Consider the following 18,714-nt stretch of genomic DNA (forward strand, 5'->3'; position numbering starts at 1 on the left):
ATGTTGATGTAGCCTAAACCCCTTCTGGTTGCAGGCAAAGTCAGATCACGTTTCACATAAATGAATCTTGTATGGCTGAGATTGTGTTTTGTTTGAGCAATTTGATTATAAAGAATTACATTTCATTTACAAAGAGAGCTGCTTTTTCTGTCTAAACGTTTTAGGGTTTCAGTTTCAATTTGCTCCATTTAAAAAGCATATTTTGACTATGGCATTTAGTGGGCCTGAGCTTTTTTAACATCTACAATATTCCTATAAATCTAGGATGTAAAACAAACACACATAAAAGAAGATGAACAGTTGCCAAAAAGATAAAGAGTGGATTGAAGGATGGATGGATGGATGGATCGAAAGACGGATGGATAATGAACAGATAGATGGATGCAACTTGTTGCATGATAATTATCTGTACTGTTCTGAACAAACTGACAGGCTTTTCATTGTTCTTGATTTTTTTTGTAGCAGACAAAGAAAACCAGGAATTCTCTGCCAGCAAATAACTGTAGTTTTAACAAGTAAACAACTTGAACCACAAATAGATGACAGTGACAAAACTAAATCACTTTGTCAAATAAAAGAGACATCCTTCCCTCCTTAGTGAGATTTGTGAAAATCCTGTTAAGCATCATTTCCATCTCTCTGGCAGCTGGTTTTCAATGACATCATCCCATTAAGAAAGGATCAAGTCTCAGTATTATTAACTGACCACTAGGGGGAGCATAGGACTACGTTTGTGAGACAACAAGTAAGCAGACTGTTCTGCTGCAGTTTGACCAACCCAAACAGGGTACAGACAGTTCAGATTAAAACAGTTTTTACCTGGCAAACAGAAAGAAACCTGCTCTGCTCTGAGTGAGCCTTTTATTATTTATTTATTTTGCTGGCAGTAAAAAGGAATAATAATAATTTTTTATCTTTCTGTTTGCTAATTTACATTAATAACTTCAGGCTGGTGTTCTCTTGGCAACCTCTCATTAAATCTGACTGCAATGTCAAGATAATGTCGGTCATCAGAGTTTCTGCCAGCTAGACCTGTCAGCACAACAATATATAAGAGGTAGAAAATGGAAGCTTTTGTCTGTCTGTCAAAAAAATTAATCCTGAGAGTAAATAATTGTTGAACTGACAGGCACATCTGTTATTTGCTGTTCAGGTTGGGCTACCTATTGCAATAACACACTAATAATCATCTTTCTACATCGTGAACCACTGTCAAATCAATGTGCATTTCATGGTTTGCAGCTGAAGAGGTGACATAACTCCCAATCAATACTAAGTCTTGGTGAGTCTGCTGATAGTATTGGGGGGTGACGTCATGTCATACCAGGATCTGTCCTTTTCCAATGATGCGATCTGTGCTGTCTGCATCTTCTTTGTTCAGCTTGGTCCTGTTGTAGCTCTTCTCGTAGCAGAGCAACCTCAGGGTCTGAGAGCCCTCCAGCTCGATCTCAAACTCCTTTGGGCAAAAATAAATTTTTTAATGAAAGAGGGAACAATGAGAAATTTGCAAAGATCATCCCATAACAGCACACAGCTGATCAACATTAATTGCTATTATGTAAAGGAATGCTCTACATATGGTTTGCACATTGTTTTGAGATCCACACTGTGTCGGTTCATTTGGCTTTTGGACAGATGTGAATTATCGCGTGCTGCAGATCCTCATTAGTTCATATTATTTCCACTTTGTTAAGCAGAATTCTCAAAGAGGATGTTGTTTTATTTCTAAACACTTTTTACCTCATTCAACTGTGGCTTCATAAGTGCACACACACTTTGCACAATCTCTTTGGATTGTCTGCAGTCCTAGGTCCTATTTTATATGCTGGAGTTGCAACCATTAAACATACAACAAAGTCTAAGTGCTTGGAAAATATAAAGGAATAAGGAAGGACTATTAAAACTATGCACATAAGTGGTTTTGCAAATGAGATTGCATTTTGAAGGTAGTTATATATATGCACTATAATATTTGAGAACAGCAAAGAAGCTGTTGCACATGCATGTCCAAATTTGGAAGTCATTAAATTGGAGAAAATGTCTACTTCAACCCTAAAAGGGTAAATACATTTTTGTTTTACAAAATGATCATATTATTTTCCTGTAGCTACTTCTTGACTCAGGAAGAGCAACAGGTATTTGCCTCAACTAAATGGCATGTTCTCTTGTCTTTTCTATTTTGAAGAGTGGCAAAGAGCAATAGCCCAATGTTTCACGTCATATTTTGACCCCAGGAAAACAGGAACCTTTTCATTACTTATTAAAATGGACACATTCTCATAAACATGAAAAAGTAAATCATACATAAAAAAAGTTTCAGTGACTTTTATTTTAAAGCTTTTAGTAGTGTGAAAATAACTGCTTCATAAGTGATTTTGATGAAAACAATTATTTCTTATGTGGGATTATTTTCACCCACTGAATAAATGTACTCAAATAGTTATAAAAGTTAGATTTTAGGGCTTTTTATAAATGTTTACCAGTGGTGCCAATAACTGTGGAGGTGCTGTCTCCAGCAGCTTGTACAGGTCCTTCTCAAAATATTAGCATATTGTGATAAAGTTCATTATTTTCCATAATGTAATGATGAAAATTTAACATTCATATATTTTAGATTCATTGCACACTAACTGAAATATTTCAGGTCTTTTATTGTCTTAATACGGATGATTTTGGCATACAGCTCATGAAAACCCAAAATTCCTGTCTCACACAATTAGCATATTTCATCCGACCAATAAAGGAAAAGTGTTTTTAATACAAAAAACGTCAACCTTCAAATAATCATGTACAGTTATGCACTCAATACTTGGTCGGGAATCCTTTGGCAGAAATGACTGCTTCAATGCGGCGTGGCATGGAGGCAATCAGCCTGTGGCACTGCTGAGGTCTTATGGAGGCCCAGGATGCTTCGATAGCGGCCTTTAGCTCATCCAGAGTGTTGGGTCTTGAGTCTCTCAACGTTCTCTTCACAATATCCCACAGATTCTCTATGGGGTTCAGGTCAGGAGAGTTGGCAGGCCAATTGAGCACAGTGATACCATGGTCAGTAAACCATTTACCAGTGGTTTTGGCACTGTGAGCAGGTGCCAGGTCGTGCTGAAAAATGAAATCTTCATCTCCATAAAGCTTTTCAGCAGATGGAAGCATGAAGTGCTCCAAAATCTCCTGATAGCTAGCTGCATTGACCCTGCCCTTGATAAAACACAGTGGACCAACACCAGCAGCTGACACGGCACCCCAGACCATCACTGACTGTGGGTACTTGACACTGGACTTCTGGCATTTTGGCATTTCCTTCTCCCCAGTCTTCCTCCAGACTCTGGCACCTTGATTTCCGAATGACATGCAGAATTTGCTTTCATCCGAAAAAAGTACTTTGGACCACTGAGCAACAGTCCAGTGCTGCTTCTCTGTAGCCCAGGTCTGGGGAATGCGGCACCTGTAGCCCATTTCCTGCACACGCCTGTGCACGGTGGCTCTGGATGTTTCTACTCCAGACTCAGTCCACTGCTTCCGCAGGTCCTCCAAGGTCAGGAATCGGCCCTTCTCCACAATCTTCCTCAGGGTCCGGTCACCTCTTCTCGTTGTGCAGCGTTTTCTGCCACACTTTTTCCTTCCCACAGACTTCCCACTGAGGTGCCTTGATACAGCACTCTGGGAACAGCCTATTCGTTCAGAAATTTCTTTCTGTGTCTTACCCTCTTGCTTGAGGGTGTCAATAGTGGCCTTCTGGACAGCAGTCAGGTCGGCAGTCTTACCCATGATTGGGGTTTTGAGTGATAAACCAGGCTGGGAGTTTTAAAGGCCTCAGGAATCTTTTGCAGGTGTTTAGAGTTAACTCGTTGATTCAGATGATTAGGTTCATAGCTCGTTTAGAGACCCTTTTAATGATATGCTAATTTTGTGAGATAGGAATTTTGGGTTTTCATAAGCTGTATGCCAAAATCATCCATATTAAGACAATAAAAGACCTGAAATATTTCAGATAGTGTGCAATGAATCTAAAATATATGAATGTTAAATTTTCATCATGACATTATGGAAAATAATGAACTTTATCACAATATGCTAATATTTTGAGAAGGACCTGTATGCAGTAATAACTAAGTGCCTCAGTGTATTTTTCCTACGTGTTTGTGGGTTGCAGATGCTACTTTCTGGTGGGTTTCGATAGACATCTTTTCACTACTGAGAAACAGACCACTAACTGATTAAAAGAGCAGATGCCACACATATGACAAGCAGCATAAATCACACAAGTAAGAGAAAATATTTTAAGTGGGGTACTGCTGAGTAAAAGAAAAACAGATGGTTTTTTAATACTGGGTATTTTCATAAAATTCTGCTATATTAAAATGAGACTAGAGAGGATATATTGTGGGTTTGCGGCTCATTTGTTCTGGATTAGAGGACTTTTGTTCTTTTACCTCATTCCATTTGGGTTCAGTGGTGTATCGGTAAACTCTCGTCTTTGCTTTATTTAAAAAGAAGCCAAATGAGTCCACCTCCAATGTGCAGTAGAGATCTGACAGAAAGAAGATGAGGGTGAGGAAATCACATATAAAAAAAGAGAACGTTCAGTTAGCATGGTAACTGGTTAGATTTTTTTTTTTTACACACAAAATACTGTAAAATAATAGGAATATTTGGTGTTCTTTGCACGGCAACATTAAAGCTATGCTTTATTAGCGATAAATATTGCCCTATATTCTGTTAACTGCATAAAGACTCAAGTTGAGTGACTCACTTAAACTCTGTTTGAGGCCAGAGGCAGAGTGAACGATTACATTCAGAAACCCGTAGAGACCGGAGGATTCGTCCTCTGAAAAAAACAGCATAGAGAATGGAAAAGGATGTCAGCGGGGGCAGATTAGCAAAGCATGCACATCCCTGTTTGTTCTGGAGTCGATTCAGGCAGAAGGGAAGAGAAACAGCAACTCTGGATTGTGGAGAACTTGTAGTTTAAAGCTGCCTTTGTATTAGTTTCATTCTTGATGCACAAATAAACTCTACTTTTAGGTACAAATAGAAGGAGCCTACCTTCTTTGTTCAAACTAAGTGGAATGCTATGGACAGTTTGGAGTTTGAGACAGGAGCTGGTCAATATTTGCAGCTCCATGGACGTCAGTGAGGGCGTTTTAACACCTTGAGGACAAAGAGGAAGTTTATGTAAATGACAATGAATATAAAAAAAAAATTATTATATTGGAATGTGAGTGGTGTTTTATTAGGCCATGCTGAAAAGGCAGTATTCACTAATCAGACATTAATTGCACATTGTGATGTGGAAAGCTTATCTTTTCCTTTAATTGGATCAGACAGGACATGCCTGGAATGACATTTCTGCAAGACTCACATTTCTGCTGCTGTTCCCTGATAATCTCCCTCCAATCTGAACGTTCATAGTCAGAAGAAATCAGGAAGCTGTAACTCTGAAAACATAAACACACACACACACACACACACACACACACACACACACACGCACACACACACACACACACACACACACACACACACACACACACACACACACAGAGCGTTAACTGGAGAACACCAAAAAACGCTAAATATTTACATAAGACAATTTTGAGGGCTGGGAAAAAATATGTGGCCCTGTTTTGCATTTTTACACTTAAATGTTTTAGATCAAATAAATGTTAATATCAGAAAAAGACAACCTTTCTAAAAAAGCACTTTTCATTCTTTACATTCTTTGAGGGAAACAAATCTAACCAAATCAACCTGGCCCTGTGTAAATGTGCTACTTCTGACTTAAAAATCACTCATCACACCTAGGTTTGAATCATGAAATCACTTAAATAGGACCTGTGTGACAACATGAAGTAGGTTAAAATGTCTCAATGCCCCAAACTAAAGAAATTCAAAGTCATAGACATCTACAGGTCCTTCTCAAAATATTAGCATATTGTGATAAAGTTCATTATTTTCCATAATGTAATGATGAAAATTTAACATTCATATATTTTAGATTAATTGCACACTAACTGAAATATTTCAGGTCTTTTATTGTCTTAATACGGATGATTTTGGCATACAGCTCATGAAAACCCAAACTTCCTATCTCACAAAATTAGCATATTTCATCCGACCAATAAAAGAAAAGTGTTTTTAATACAAAAAACGTCAACCTTCAAATAATCATGTACAGTTATGCACTCAATACTTGGTTGGGAATCCTTTTGCAGAAATGACTGCTTCAATGCGGCGTGGCATGGAGGCAATCAGCCTGTGGCACTGCTGAGGTCTTATGGAGGCCCAGGATGCTTTGATAGCGGCCTTTAGCTCATCCAGAGTGTTGGGTCTTGAGTCTCTCAACGTTCTCTTCAAAATATCCCACAGATTCTCTATGGGGTTCAGGTCAGGAGAGTTGGCAGGCCAATTGAGCACAGTGATACCATGGTCAGTAAACCATTTACCAGTGGTTTTGGCACTGTGAGCAGGTGCCAGGTCGTGCTGAAAAATGAAATCTTCATCTCCATAAAGCTTTTCAGCAGATGGAAGCATGAAGTGCTCCAAAATCTCCTGATAGCTAGCTGCAGAATAGCCTTTCTATTCCCCCCGTGAGTTCGCTTCGTTCATCCTGGTCGGTGTTTACATCCCGCCGCAAGCTAACGTGCAGGTCGCACAGCGCATGCTCGCCGACCAGATACTGAGTGTGGAGCGGACCAACCCGGACTCCTTAGTTATCGTCGCTGGTGACTTTAACAAAGGTAATCTGACCCACGAACTCCCCAAATACAGACAGTTTATAAAATGTCCGACCAGAGAGGACAATATTCTGGATCACTGTTACACCACCATCAGAGACGCTTATCACGCCGTCCCACGTGCTGCACTGGGCCAATCCGACCACATCATGGTCCACCTGATTCCTGCATACAGGCAGAAACTTAAGCTCTGCAAACCTGTTGTGAGGACGACAAGGAAGTGGAGCAGTGAGGCTGTGGAGAATCTCCAGGCGTGTTTAGGCTGTACAGACTGGGATGTGTTCAGGACTACTACCAACAGTCTGGACGAGTACACAGAGGCTGTGACTTCCTACATCAGCTTCTGTGAGGACAGCTGTGTACCATCATGCACCAGGGTGAGTTACAACAACGACAAACCCTGGTTCACAGCCAAACTCAGAAGGTTAAGAATGGATAAGGAAGAGGCCTTCAGGAGTGGGGACAAAGACATATACAGAGAGGCCAAGTACAAGTTTGGCAAGGCAGTGAAAGAGGCCAAACGACTGTACTCTGAGAAGCTCCAAAACCAGTTCTCAGCCAACGACTCTGCGTCTGTCTGGAAAGGGCTCAAGCAAATCACCAACTACAAGCCGAAAGCCCCCCACTCCATCAACGACCGACGCCTCGCCAACGACCTGAACGAGTTCTACTGCCGCTTTGAAAGACAAAGGGACAGTCCTGCAACCATCTCCCACGACGCCCCCCAACAGCTGCAGCCACAATCCACCACCCCCACCTCCCCAACCTCAAGAGGGGCCTTGGCACCTCCAACCCCCACCCTGAAGTTCCCCCCCACCAGCCCCCTACCCACGCCGAGGACGGCTCTTTCCATCCAGGAGAGGGACGTCAACAAACTCTTCAGGAGACAGAACCCCCGGAAAGCTGCTGGTCCGGATTCTGTCTCACCAGCCAGCCTGAAGCACTGCGCTGATCAGCTGTCTCCAGTCTTCACAGACATTTTTAACACCTCACTGGAGACATGTCATGTGCCAGCCTGCTTCAAGTCCTCCACCATCGTCCCTGTTCCCAAGAAGCCAAGGACCACAGGGCTTAATGACTTCAGACCCGTCGCCCAGACCTCTGTGGTGATGAAGTCCTTTGAGCGCCTTGTGCTCTCACACCTAAAAGACATCACCGACCCCCTCCTTGACCCCCTGCAGTTTGCCTACAGAGCCAACAGGTCTGTAGATGATGCAGTCAACCTAGCCCTTCACTTCATCCTCCGGCACCTGGACTCCACAGGAACCTATGCCAGGATCCTGTTTGTGGATTTCAGCTCTGCCTTCAACACCATCGTCCCAGTTCTGCTACAGGAGAAGCTCTCCCAGCTGAGTGTGCCCGACTCCACCTGCAGGTGGATCACTGACTTCCTGTCTGACAGGAAGCAGCGCGTGAGGCTGGGGAAGCACGTCTCTGACTCCCTGACCATCAGCACCGGTTCCCCCCAAGGCTGTGTTCTCTCTCCTCTGCTCTTCTCCCTTTACACCAACAGCTGCACCTCCAGTCACCAGTCTGTCAAGCTTCTGAAGTTTGCGGACGACACCACCCTGATCGGACTCATCTCTGATGGTGACGAGTCCGCATACAGATGGGAGGTGGACCATCTGTTGGACTGGTGCAGCCAGAACAGCCTTGAGCTCAACGCTCTAAAGACAGTGGAGATGGTTGTGAACTTCAGGCAGAACTCAGCCCCACCTGCCCCCATCACCCTCTGTGACTCCACAATTGACACTGTGGAATCTTTCCGCTTCCTGGGAACCATCATCTCCCAGGATCTCAAGTGAGAGCCAAACATCAGCTCCCTCATCAAGAAAGCCCAGCAGAGGATGTTCTTCCTGCGGCAGCTGAAGAAATTCAACCTGCCAAAGACTATGATGGTGCACTTCTACACAGCCATCATTGAGTCCATCCTCACCTCCTCCATCACCATCTGGTACGCCGCTGCTACAGCCAAGGATAAGGGCAGGCTGCAGCGTGTCATTCGGTCTGCTGAGAAGGTGATTGGCTGCAGTCTACTGTCGCTCCAGGAACTGTACACCTCCAGGACCCTGAAGCGGGCAGGGAAGATTCTGGCTGATCCCTCCCACCCCGGTCACAGACTCTTTGAGACTCTCCCCTCTGGCAGGAGGCTGCGGTCCATCCGGACCAAAACCTCACGCCACAAGAACAGTTTTTTCCCATCTGCCACCAGCCTGGTTAACAAAGCCCGGAAACCACACTGACACTCTCCCTTTCACCCACACCCCCCTTTTTTTGCTGACAGGACACCTGTAACCTGTAACTCTATGCGTTACATTAACGCTCAGCTTGGACTCCTGCTTACTTGCACAATGATCATCTGCACTGTTGTATTGCTCTTGCATCTTATACTGCTCTATATTTACTCTCACTCACTTAAAACTGTGCACTTATATTTATATTATATTGTAGATATGTTTGTACTGTTTAATTTGTACTGTATTGCACCGACTATGCCAAAACAAATTCCTTGTATGTCCAAAAACGTACTTGGCAATAAAGCTTTTCTGATTCTGATTCTGATTCTGATTCTGCATTGACCCTGCCCTTGATAAAACACAGTGGACCAACACCAGCAGCTGACACGGCAGCCCAGACCATCACTGACTGTGGGTACTTGACACTGGACTTCTGGCATTTTGGCATTTCCTTCTCCCCAGTCTTCCTCCAGACTCTGGCACCTTGATTTCCGAATGACATGCAGAATTTGCTTTCATCCGAAAAAAGTACTTTGGACCACTGAGCAACAGTCCAGTGCTGCTTCTCTGTAGCCCAGGTCTGGGGAATGCGGCACCTGTCGCCCATTTCTTGCACACACCTGTGCACGCTGGCTCTGGATGTTTCTACTCCAGACTCAGTCCACTGCTTCCGCAGGTCCCCCAAGGTCTAGAATCGGCCCTTCTCCACAATCTTCCTCAGGGTCCGGTCACCTCTTCTCGTTGTGCAGCGTTTTCTGCCACACTTTTTCCTTCCCACAGACTTCCCACTGAGGTGCCTTGATACAGCACTCTGGGAACAGCCTATTCGTTCAGAAATTTCTTTCTGTGTCTTACCCTCTTGCTTGAGGGTGTCAATAGTGGCCTTCTGGACAGCAGTCAGGTCGGCAGTCTTACCCATGATTGGGGTTTTGAGTGATGAACCAGGCTGGGAGTTTTAAAGGCCTCAGGAATCTTTTGCAGGTGTTTAGAGTTAACTTGTTGATTCAGATGATTAGGTTCATAGCTCGTTTAGAGACCCTTTTAATGATATGCTAATTTTGTGAGATAGGAAATTTGGGTTTTCATGAGCTGTATGCCAAAATCATCCGTATTAAGACAATAAAAGACCTGAAATATTTCAGTTAGTGTGCAATGAATCTAAAATATATGAATGTTAAATTTTCATCATTACATTATGGAAAATAATTAACTTTATCACAATATGCTAATATTTTGAGAAGGACCTGTATAGGCCATTATCTACAAATGGAGAAAACATGCAACAGAGGGGAACTTTTTCAGAAGAGGCTGGGAACTACCAGAGCACATCAATGACTCATCCAGGCAGTCACAAAAGAACTCAGAACAACATATAAAGTACTGCAGACCTCACTTGCCTCAGGTAACATCAGTGTTCACGATACAACCATAAGAAAGAGACAGGGCAAAACTGGCATTCATGGTAACAAAACCAGCAAGAAAACAAAAAAGAAAGGTTTTGGAAGTTGTGCATCCCCTTTCATCTGCTGTAAAGATAGGAGCCTTTCAGAAAAAGATTATCATGCTTCCTGTTAAACATGCCATAACTAAAATAGACATAATTGAAGGAACCAATAACTCTGGTCTCTATCAGAAAACCTTGAAGAAGAATGTCCAATCATCAGTTTGTGACATGAAGCTCAAGTGCACTTGGGATAGGTGGCAGGACAGGTTTTAGAGTGGTCTAATCAAAGTCCAGAAATAAATCCAATTGAGATGCTGTGGCATGACCATAAACAAGCCATACACACCCACTTTTTGACCAAGGGTGTTACAACCTTGAATGATGAATGAAATCATTGTTTGAAAACTTCCTTTTATATTTACTCATGGTGGCTTTGTCTGATATTGAAATGTGTTTTAAGATCTGACACACTTAAGCATGACAAAAAAGGAAATCTCTACGGGAGCCAATGGTTTTTCCACAACACTATGTGGTCATGCTGTTCATTAGCAAACGTTATGAGATACAAGAAGCCTGGCAAAGGGCTAGACAATAGTTTATCTTAGGGAATGACTTAATCAATTCAGGCAGACAACGGTTAAATAAAAAATAGAACAATGTAGGGAAGAAAAAAGAAACTGAGCAAATTATTATAATGGTTGCATCATCACCTTTCCATTCTTGTTGAACAATCTGAGGGGCATGCTGGGAGACGTTAGCAGCAGCAAGGACTCCTGCTCCGACAGTTTTTTCCGGAGTCGGTCGATTACTTTTGAACCCTTGTTGGCTCTCTGAAATAAAAAGAATAGAATGCTTTATAGAAAATCAGGTTCTCATTGAAAAAAAAACAACTTCCTATCATCTGTATCTGGGAATGTGCCCATCCAACGTACCTTCTCCCTCTGGATCTCACTGCGGAGGTGTGAGATCTTGACCTTAATGGCATCCAGCTCTTCGTCAGGGACTTGGGGAATGGTGAGGGGCTCCATTTCTTCGGGACCTTGAAAGGTCAGCTCGGTCAGGGGGATGTACCACTTGCAGTCGTACTGTTGGTTTTTACTGCATTAGGATCAGAACGGGGAAAATTAGAAAGCACACAGAAAAATTTAAATAAAGTAAAAACAGACTAATGCAAAGTAGGCTTAAAAGCAGGAGATAGATCAATAAAGCAGGATAATTGATACAGATGATTCCTAGGGAAAGGCTTTGGCTGCATTTTGGAGTCCATATTGGACATATTTGCCATCTGTAGTGGAAATCACCATTTGGCTTCGTCTTCATGTGCTGCAGATGGGTTTTTTGCAACATCATCTACAAAATAAGTGGAATTGGATCCTATTGCTCGTTTAACATATCCTCTACAGTGCCTACTACATAAGCTGCTTTTAATAATTATTTCTGGTAGATGTTTCAGTCTTAGAACATTTTTGACTTTGGAAAACATTTGTTTTATTTGGCAGTTTAATTCGTTTTTTCTATTTCTGATATCTACGGCTAGCCTTTGCTTGTAACCAGACTAACCTGACTTCATGACAATTTGTAATGTTTCTTTTTTCTTGTAGGACTTGACAGTGACATGCCCACTTCACTTAGCTGGATCTTGGGACAGGATTTTTCTTTATCAGTGATCAGGCATCGCTGTCAACTACCACTGTGCTCTCTCTTTTTGTAAATGTACCATACTGTTGCTCCAAGCTCACCCTTTCTGCTCTGATTTGCCTTTGCAGCCATTTGTTTCATCTGCAATGTGAGCTATTTTGAGACGGTTTCACAGACCTTTGAGATGTCTAACTGTGAAAGAATAATCTGTGTTGGTCCATGAAACACCTCCTGAGTCAGCTTTCCAACTCCTGCAGTTTATCCTATATAATCTGTGTCAATATTATGGTGTATAGGTATGAAGGTTTTCTATCTTTGAAAAAAACAAAACAACAGTTTTTTACCCTCCAATCTGTTTCTTCAGCTTGGCGCAGAGCAGCAGGTCAGTAAAGAGGAAGACATGCCGCAGCTTCCTGGTTCCCTCCACCAGCTCCACCATGTAACTGTCCTTCAGCAGCTGGCGGTTCTACAGCATCGAGAGACAGCAGTGTTTAGGTCAGCAGGGGGAAAAAAAAAACGTTGGATCATCCATTATTCCGTTTTCTAATGGATTCACAGAGAAAAAGTCCAGTGTAGTTCCTTGAAAAAAGTATTCACGTCCCCTTAAACATTTTCAGCTTCTCAAGTTATAACCAAACTTTAATGTGTTTCATTGGGATTTTATGTGGCTATTACAAAGTCATGCATTACTGAAGTGGAAGGAAAGGGTTCTCAACGTTTTTCCGAATAAAAATCTGCATATATATTTAACCCCCGAGTTAATAGTTTGTTGAATTCACCTTCATTCCTAGTACAGCTGAAAGTGCATGTTGGCCAGAGTTGCACATCTACAGACTGAATATTGTGCCCTTTCATGTTTTACTATCATTCAGTTGGATGGAGAATGTTTCTAAACATCAATTTTAAAGTCTACCCACAGATTCTCAATTGAATTTAGATCTGAACTTTGACTAGGCCACTCTGAAACACAAATAAAAAAATTTCACCATGGGTATGTTGTGTTTACGCTGACTTGTATTGTTAGTTGTCTGCCAAAAAGTCGTTTGCATATAGGCCAAAATAGTTCAATTTGGTCTCATCTGAGCAGAGCAGCTTCTTCCATAAGGATTGGTGTGTTCCCAACACGGCTTGAGGCAAATTGCAAACAGGACTTCTTATAGGTTTCTCTCAAAAATAAACTTATTCTCGTAACTTTTTCATAAAGACTTAACTTGTGGTGTCCATGACTAATAATTGTCCTGGCAACAGATCCTCCCACCTGGACCTCTTGGCTGTTTTTTTGATTAATGCTCTTTTTACCTGTCCATTTCTGGTTCATACTCTTTTCATTTTATTTAGGTGGCTTCTCAGGAAAATATTTATATTCACAATTTCATGCATCAGTTTTTCTTCAACTTCTGCTTTTATGTGCTACTTCATGTTGCTCTATCGCATAATATCCCAGTAAAATCCACAGAAAGTTTGGGTTTGGAATGTTACACAATGTGTAAGAGTTCAAGGAGTGTAAATACTTGAGCGAGACCCTAAATACACCCTCGAATCAAACCAGCAAAAACGGAGAAACAGAAACAGAGGCGAGAGGAAATGACTGAGGAAGGCCTCAGCTATAAAGTTAAGCCTATAAGCTGAAAATAAAAACCTAAATTTGCATTAATTCAGTTTATAAAAGCAATCTTCATCTGTAAATTCTTTATCTCAAGCAGCTATTCTCAGACTGTAGGGAAATTATGGGAAGTTATGGGAAGAATAACATTGTCGCTGATGTCAGACTACATAATGAGGTGTGTAATAGTGCTGTTTACCAAAAGGTGGCAGTAAAGTCATTTTCTAAGGAATTTAAAAAACACCAGAATGGCAGGCAAATATAAAACTACAGTTTGGTTCTAAATGGCTCAATGTTATATGCTTTTAACACCAGTTTTACTTGTGGGATAGAGAGTAAAAATTGTTATTGGAGATGGTTTCCCTTCTCTGTTTGACTTTATTGACTTTACACTTCTCTCTCTTGGATCTGAGAACTTATCTTGGTGGCAGATATTTACTTATGAGAAATCATTTTGCATTGTTGCAAAGATATGACAGAAAATGAAAAAAATTTTGAAAACAAACACACCGAATAGATTTTTTTTGCTAGCAAAAAAAACACGACAAGAGCCATGGTGGTGGGTTTTCTGCAAATGAAGAAAACCTTTGGGACTTCTTGGTTCAGAGAATAGCAGAAATTTGGATAATAATTTAAATAGCTAAGGTTTTAAACCAAGTTTTTAAATTGTAGTTTATTACTGTGTAACCTGTTCCCGCTCGCATGAAACTTGCAGCCAACAATCTCTCCCCGCAAAGCCATGAAGCATGACATCATGTTTGCTCAGAGCCAACCACATCCTTGTCATCATGTTTGTGACCTCCCCTTTCTTTTTTTCCCCTCGGTTAATTTTCCTCCTCCCACCTCCACCGTATCAGTCACCAACAGAGAACACTTGAGTAGAGCTGAGGCTAATGAAAGAAAGAGAAAGTTTATGTGCTCGCAAAAAAAAACAAAAAAAAAACGATTGCACATCTGAGGGTTCATATAGCTGTGAGTCAGAGCTGAAAAGCTTATGAATGATGTAGAAGGAGGGGGATAAGGAAGGATGACTAAGATATGCAGGAAAAGAGGAGTAATGACTGAGAAAGACTATGTAATGATGTCCGAGAGAGAACAGGGAGGAGAAGGAGGCAGAAGAGATCCCTGAAGAACAAATACCACACAGATGTCTCTTACTATAAATACCAACCCATGCAACATGGCAGCGACATCTCGACTTATCTTGACCGCAAAATAGGGAATCTAATTCCACTTACTGGATGCAATAATAAAGACAGTGACAATGTGTGACGGATAACTTCCAGATTACCTGTTTCATAGTGTGTTTAGTTGCAACCTACATTTCTATCACCACCAGATTCTCAGTAGACATGTATGACTCGTTTAGCCTTTTCACAAGAAGTATTTTACCTTGTATTGACTCCACACCAGTCCACACAAGTCTGTGTTTCTGGGAGCTTGATGTGGAAATGACTTTAACTTACCTACAGCGCCATTCACACCACTTGGCACCCCTGGTAATGATGTGTAATAAGCTCTAAAATAATTTGATCCTTTATCTTAGTAGCATAATCCTTTATAAAATAAAGAAACAGCCCTCACTTTTACTACATTTCTTTAGTGAGGATATAACCCCATGCTAAACAATAATTCTTATTGATTTTTTATACAAAACATCAGTGCCACACTTATTAGTACCCCCTACTATTCATATAAAACCTATGTAACTACGTATTTTTGATTCATATTTTACATTTTAAGTATGTCAGAGTGTCTGGAAACATTATAAGTAAGTAATAGGTAATTCATGACTTACTCTTTCCTTGGGATTTAAAAGAGAATGGTAAGGGAGGTAAAACAAATATTCAAAGCTGATAGTTGGAGAACTGCAGCAAAAATTGGCATTTAGGGTTCACCAAGTTAATATAAGGACCACTCAAAGCTATCTGGATGCTAACCAGTTGTTTAGGGGCCATGCCGAAAAAACCCAAAAACATTGTCTTTTTACTATAGAGGGGAGGCTTTAAATATGCAATCTGTGAAAACATACGGCAAGGAAGGAAGATTTATGAACAGAAAAAAGAAGAACAAAAGGAAGGAAAAAATGGAAGGAATGGAGGATGGACACAAAGTAGGAGGGAAAGACAGGAGGTGGGAGGACACAATGAAGACAGGAAAGACATAACAAAGGACTGAGGTAAGAGGGGTATAACACAAGGAAGGAAAGAATTAAGGACACAAAGAAGTGAGGTAAGACACAAGCAGTGTGATTGGAAAGGGAGGTAAAACACAAGGAATGAAGAAATGAGACAAGAAAGGAAAGAGTGAAGGATACAAGGAAGGAAAGAAGTGTAGGGCACTAGGATTGAAGGGCAGAAAAAAGTAGAGAGGAAGGGGCACAAGGAAGGAGGGAAGAACATAAGACAGAAGTACACAATGAAGTAAGGAAAGCCACAAGGAAGGAAGCAAAGTAAGGACATGAGAAAGACATAAGCAGTGAGGGAATGCAAAAAACAGTAAGAAGCGTAGAACCCAAAGGAGGAGTGTCAGACAGACACCTAAGAGAGAGATAAGACAAAATTAAGGAAAGAAAGGATAGACTCAAATTTATCCCTAGGTAGGACCTAAGGATGAAAGGACAATCAACCTCCATACTTTTCCAGACTGTGTTGGAATCCTGATTATTTGAAATACCATTTGGAAACCTTAAGCTCATGGAGTAAAAGGCATTTACAGGGGTTGGACAATGAAACTGAAACACCTGTCATTTTAGTGTGGGAGGTTTCATGGCTAAATTGGACCAGCCTGGTAGCCAGTCTTCATTGATTGCACATTGCACCAGTAAGAGCAGAGTGTGAAGGTTCAATTAACAGGGTAAGAGCACAGTTTTGCTCAAAATATTGAAATGCACACAACATTATGGGTGACATACCAGAGTTCAAAAGAGGACAAATTGTTGGTGCACGTCTTGCTGGCGCATCTGTGACCAAGACAGCAAGTCTTTGTGATGTATCAAGAGCCATGGTATCCAGGGTAATGTCAGCATACCACCAAGAAGGACGAACCACATCCACCAGGATTAACTGTGGATGGAAGAGGAAGCTGTCTGAAAGGGATATTCAGGTGCTAACCTGGATTGTATCCAAAGAACATAAAACCACGGCTGCCCAAATCACGGCAGAATTAAATGTGCACCTCAACTCTCCTGTTTCCACCAGAACTGTCTGTCAGGAGCTCCACAGGGTCAATATACATGGCCGGGCTGCTATAGCCAAACCTTTGGTCACTCATGCCAATGCCAAACGTCGGTTTCAATGGTGCAAGGAGCGCAAATCTTGGGTTGTGGACAATGTGAAATATGTATTGTTCTCTGATGAGTCCACCTTTACTGTTTTCACCACATCCGGGAGAGTTACGGTGTGGAGAAGCCCCAAAGAAGCATACCATCCACACTGTTGCATGCCCAGAGTGAAGCATGGGGGTGGATCAGTGATGGTTTGGGCTGCCATATCATGGCATTCCCTTGGCCCAATACTTGTGCTAGATGGGCACGTCACTGCCAAGGACTACCGAACCATTCTTGAGGACCATGTGAGGATGACAATGCACCAATACACACAGCAAGACTGGTGAAAGATTGGTTTGATGAACATGAAAGTTAAGTTGAACATCTCCCATGGCCTGCACAGTCACCAGATCTAAATATTATTGAGCCACTTTGGGGTGTTTTGGAGGAGCGAGTCAGGAAACGTTTTCCTCCACCAGTATCACGTAGTGACCTGGCCACTATCCTGCAAGAAGTATGGCTTAAAATCCCTCTGACCACTGTGCAGGACTTGTATATGTCATTCCCAAGACGAATTGACACTGTATTGGCCACAAAAGGAGGCCCTACACCACACTAATAAATTATTGTGGTTTAAAAACAGGTGTTTCAGTTTCATTGTCCAACCCCTGTATTTATCTCAGGATGTTAATGAGATTGAGGCAGTTTATACAATCTTCTGAAATTTCCTGTAAACATACATTACCAGTCAAAACATTTAGAAATGTCTTGTCATTCAGTGGTTTCTTTATTTTTATTCCTACCTCTGGGAACTACTTCAAGATTGTTGGAAAACCATTTCAGGCGACTGACTACCTGAAACTGAATAAATGACCAAAATTACAGTTTAGGGTTAGGTTGGATTAATAACCAGAGAGCATCTCGGCAGTCCAACTACTAAGACAAATCTACTGTGAGCAATGAATAAATTAAAAATTCATAAAACATTTGGATGAGGACAAATTAAGAGTTAGTACTGAAGTTTGGCACTGCTTTGTTCAAATGAGGTGCCATTCAAAGATTTTAACACCTCTTAAACGTTTTCACATTTTGTCACGTTACAACCGCAAACTTCTATGTATTTTAGGGGGATGGTATTTGATTAACCAGCGCAAAGCACCGCTTAATTGTGAAGTGGAAGGAAAAGAACGCATGTTTCAAATATTTTTACTAAAATCAGTCTTAAAATTGCATTTATATTTAGTCCCATTTACTCGTATACCCCTGAAAAAAATTCAATGCTACCAATTTGTTTCAGAAGTCCCCTAATTAGGAAACAGAACCCACTTATATGTATTTTGATCTTCGTATACACTCACCGGCCACTTTATTAGGTACACCTGTCTAACTGCTCGTTAACGCAAATTTCTAATCAGCCAATCACATGGCAGCAACTCAATGCATTTAGGCTGGTTTAAGTATTTCAGAAACTGCTGATCTACTGGGATTTTCATGCACTACCATCTCTAGGATTTACAGAGAATGGTCTAAAAAAGAGAAAATATCCAGTGAGCAGCAGTTCTGTGGGCGCAAATGCCTTGTTGATGCCAGAGGTCAGAGGAGAATGGCCAGACTGGTTCGAGCTGATAGAAAGGCAACAGTAACTCAAATAACCACTTGTTACAACCAATGCATGCAGAAGAGCAGCTCTGAAGGCACAACACGACGAACCTTGAGGCGGATGGGCTACAGCAGCAGAAGACCACACCGGGTGCCACTCCTGTCAGCTAAGAACAGGAAACTGAGGCTAC

The 18,714-nt window shown here is 41.5% G+C and overlaps 1 protein-coding gene across 1 annotated transcript in view; it reads right to left on the minus strand.

Moving 5' to 3' along the window:
- bcr (BCR activator of RhoGEF and GTPase) overlaps positions 1 to 18,714 on the minus strand; it is a 114,595-nt gene that overhangs the window by 15,924 nt on the left and 79,957 nt on the right. Inside the window, exons 9-16 of the mRNA XM_047372802.1 lie at positions 12,398 to 12,519; positions 11,348 to 11,513; positions 11,126 to 11,245; positions 5,360 to 5,435; positions 5,044 to 5,148; positions 4,751 to 4,825; positions 4,431 to 4,528; positions 1,325 to 1,456 (exon numbers count right to left, since the gene is read on the minus strand). Coding sequence (XP_047228758.1) covers positions 1,325 to 1,456; positions 4,431 to 4,528; positions 4,751 to 4,825; positions 5,044 to 5,148; positions 5,360 to 5,435; positions 11,126 to 11,245; positions 11,348 to 11,513; positions 12,398 to 12,519 — 894 coding nt within the window. The remainder of the gene's footprint in view (positions 1 to 1,324; positions 1,457 to 4,430; positions 4,529 to 4,750; positions 4,826 to 5,043; positions 5,149 to 5,359; positions 5,436 to 11,125; positions 11,246 to 11,347; positions 11,514 to 12,397; positions 12,520 to 18,714) is intronic.

This window comes from Girardinichthys multiradiatus, chromosome 8, assembly GCF_021462225.1.
Source record: "Girardinichthys multiradiatus isolate DD_20200921_A chromosome 8, DD_fGirMul_XY1, whole genome shotgun sequence".
NCBI lineage: Eukaryota > Metazoa > Chordata > Actinopteri > Cyprinodontiformes > Goodeidae > Girardinichthys > Girardinichthys multiradiatus.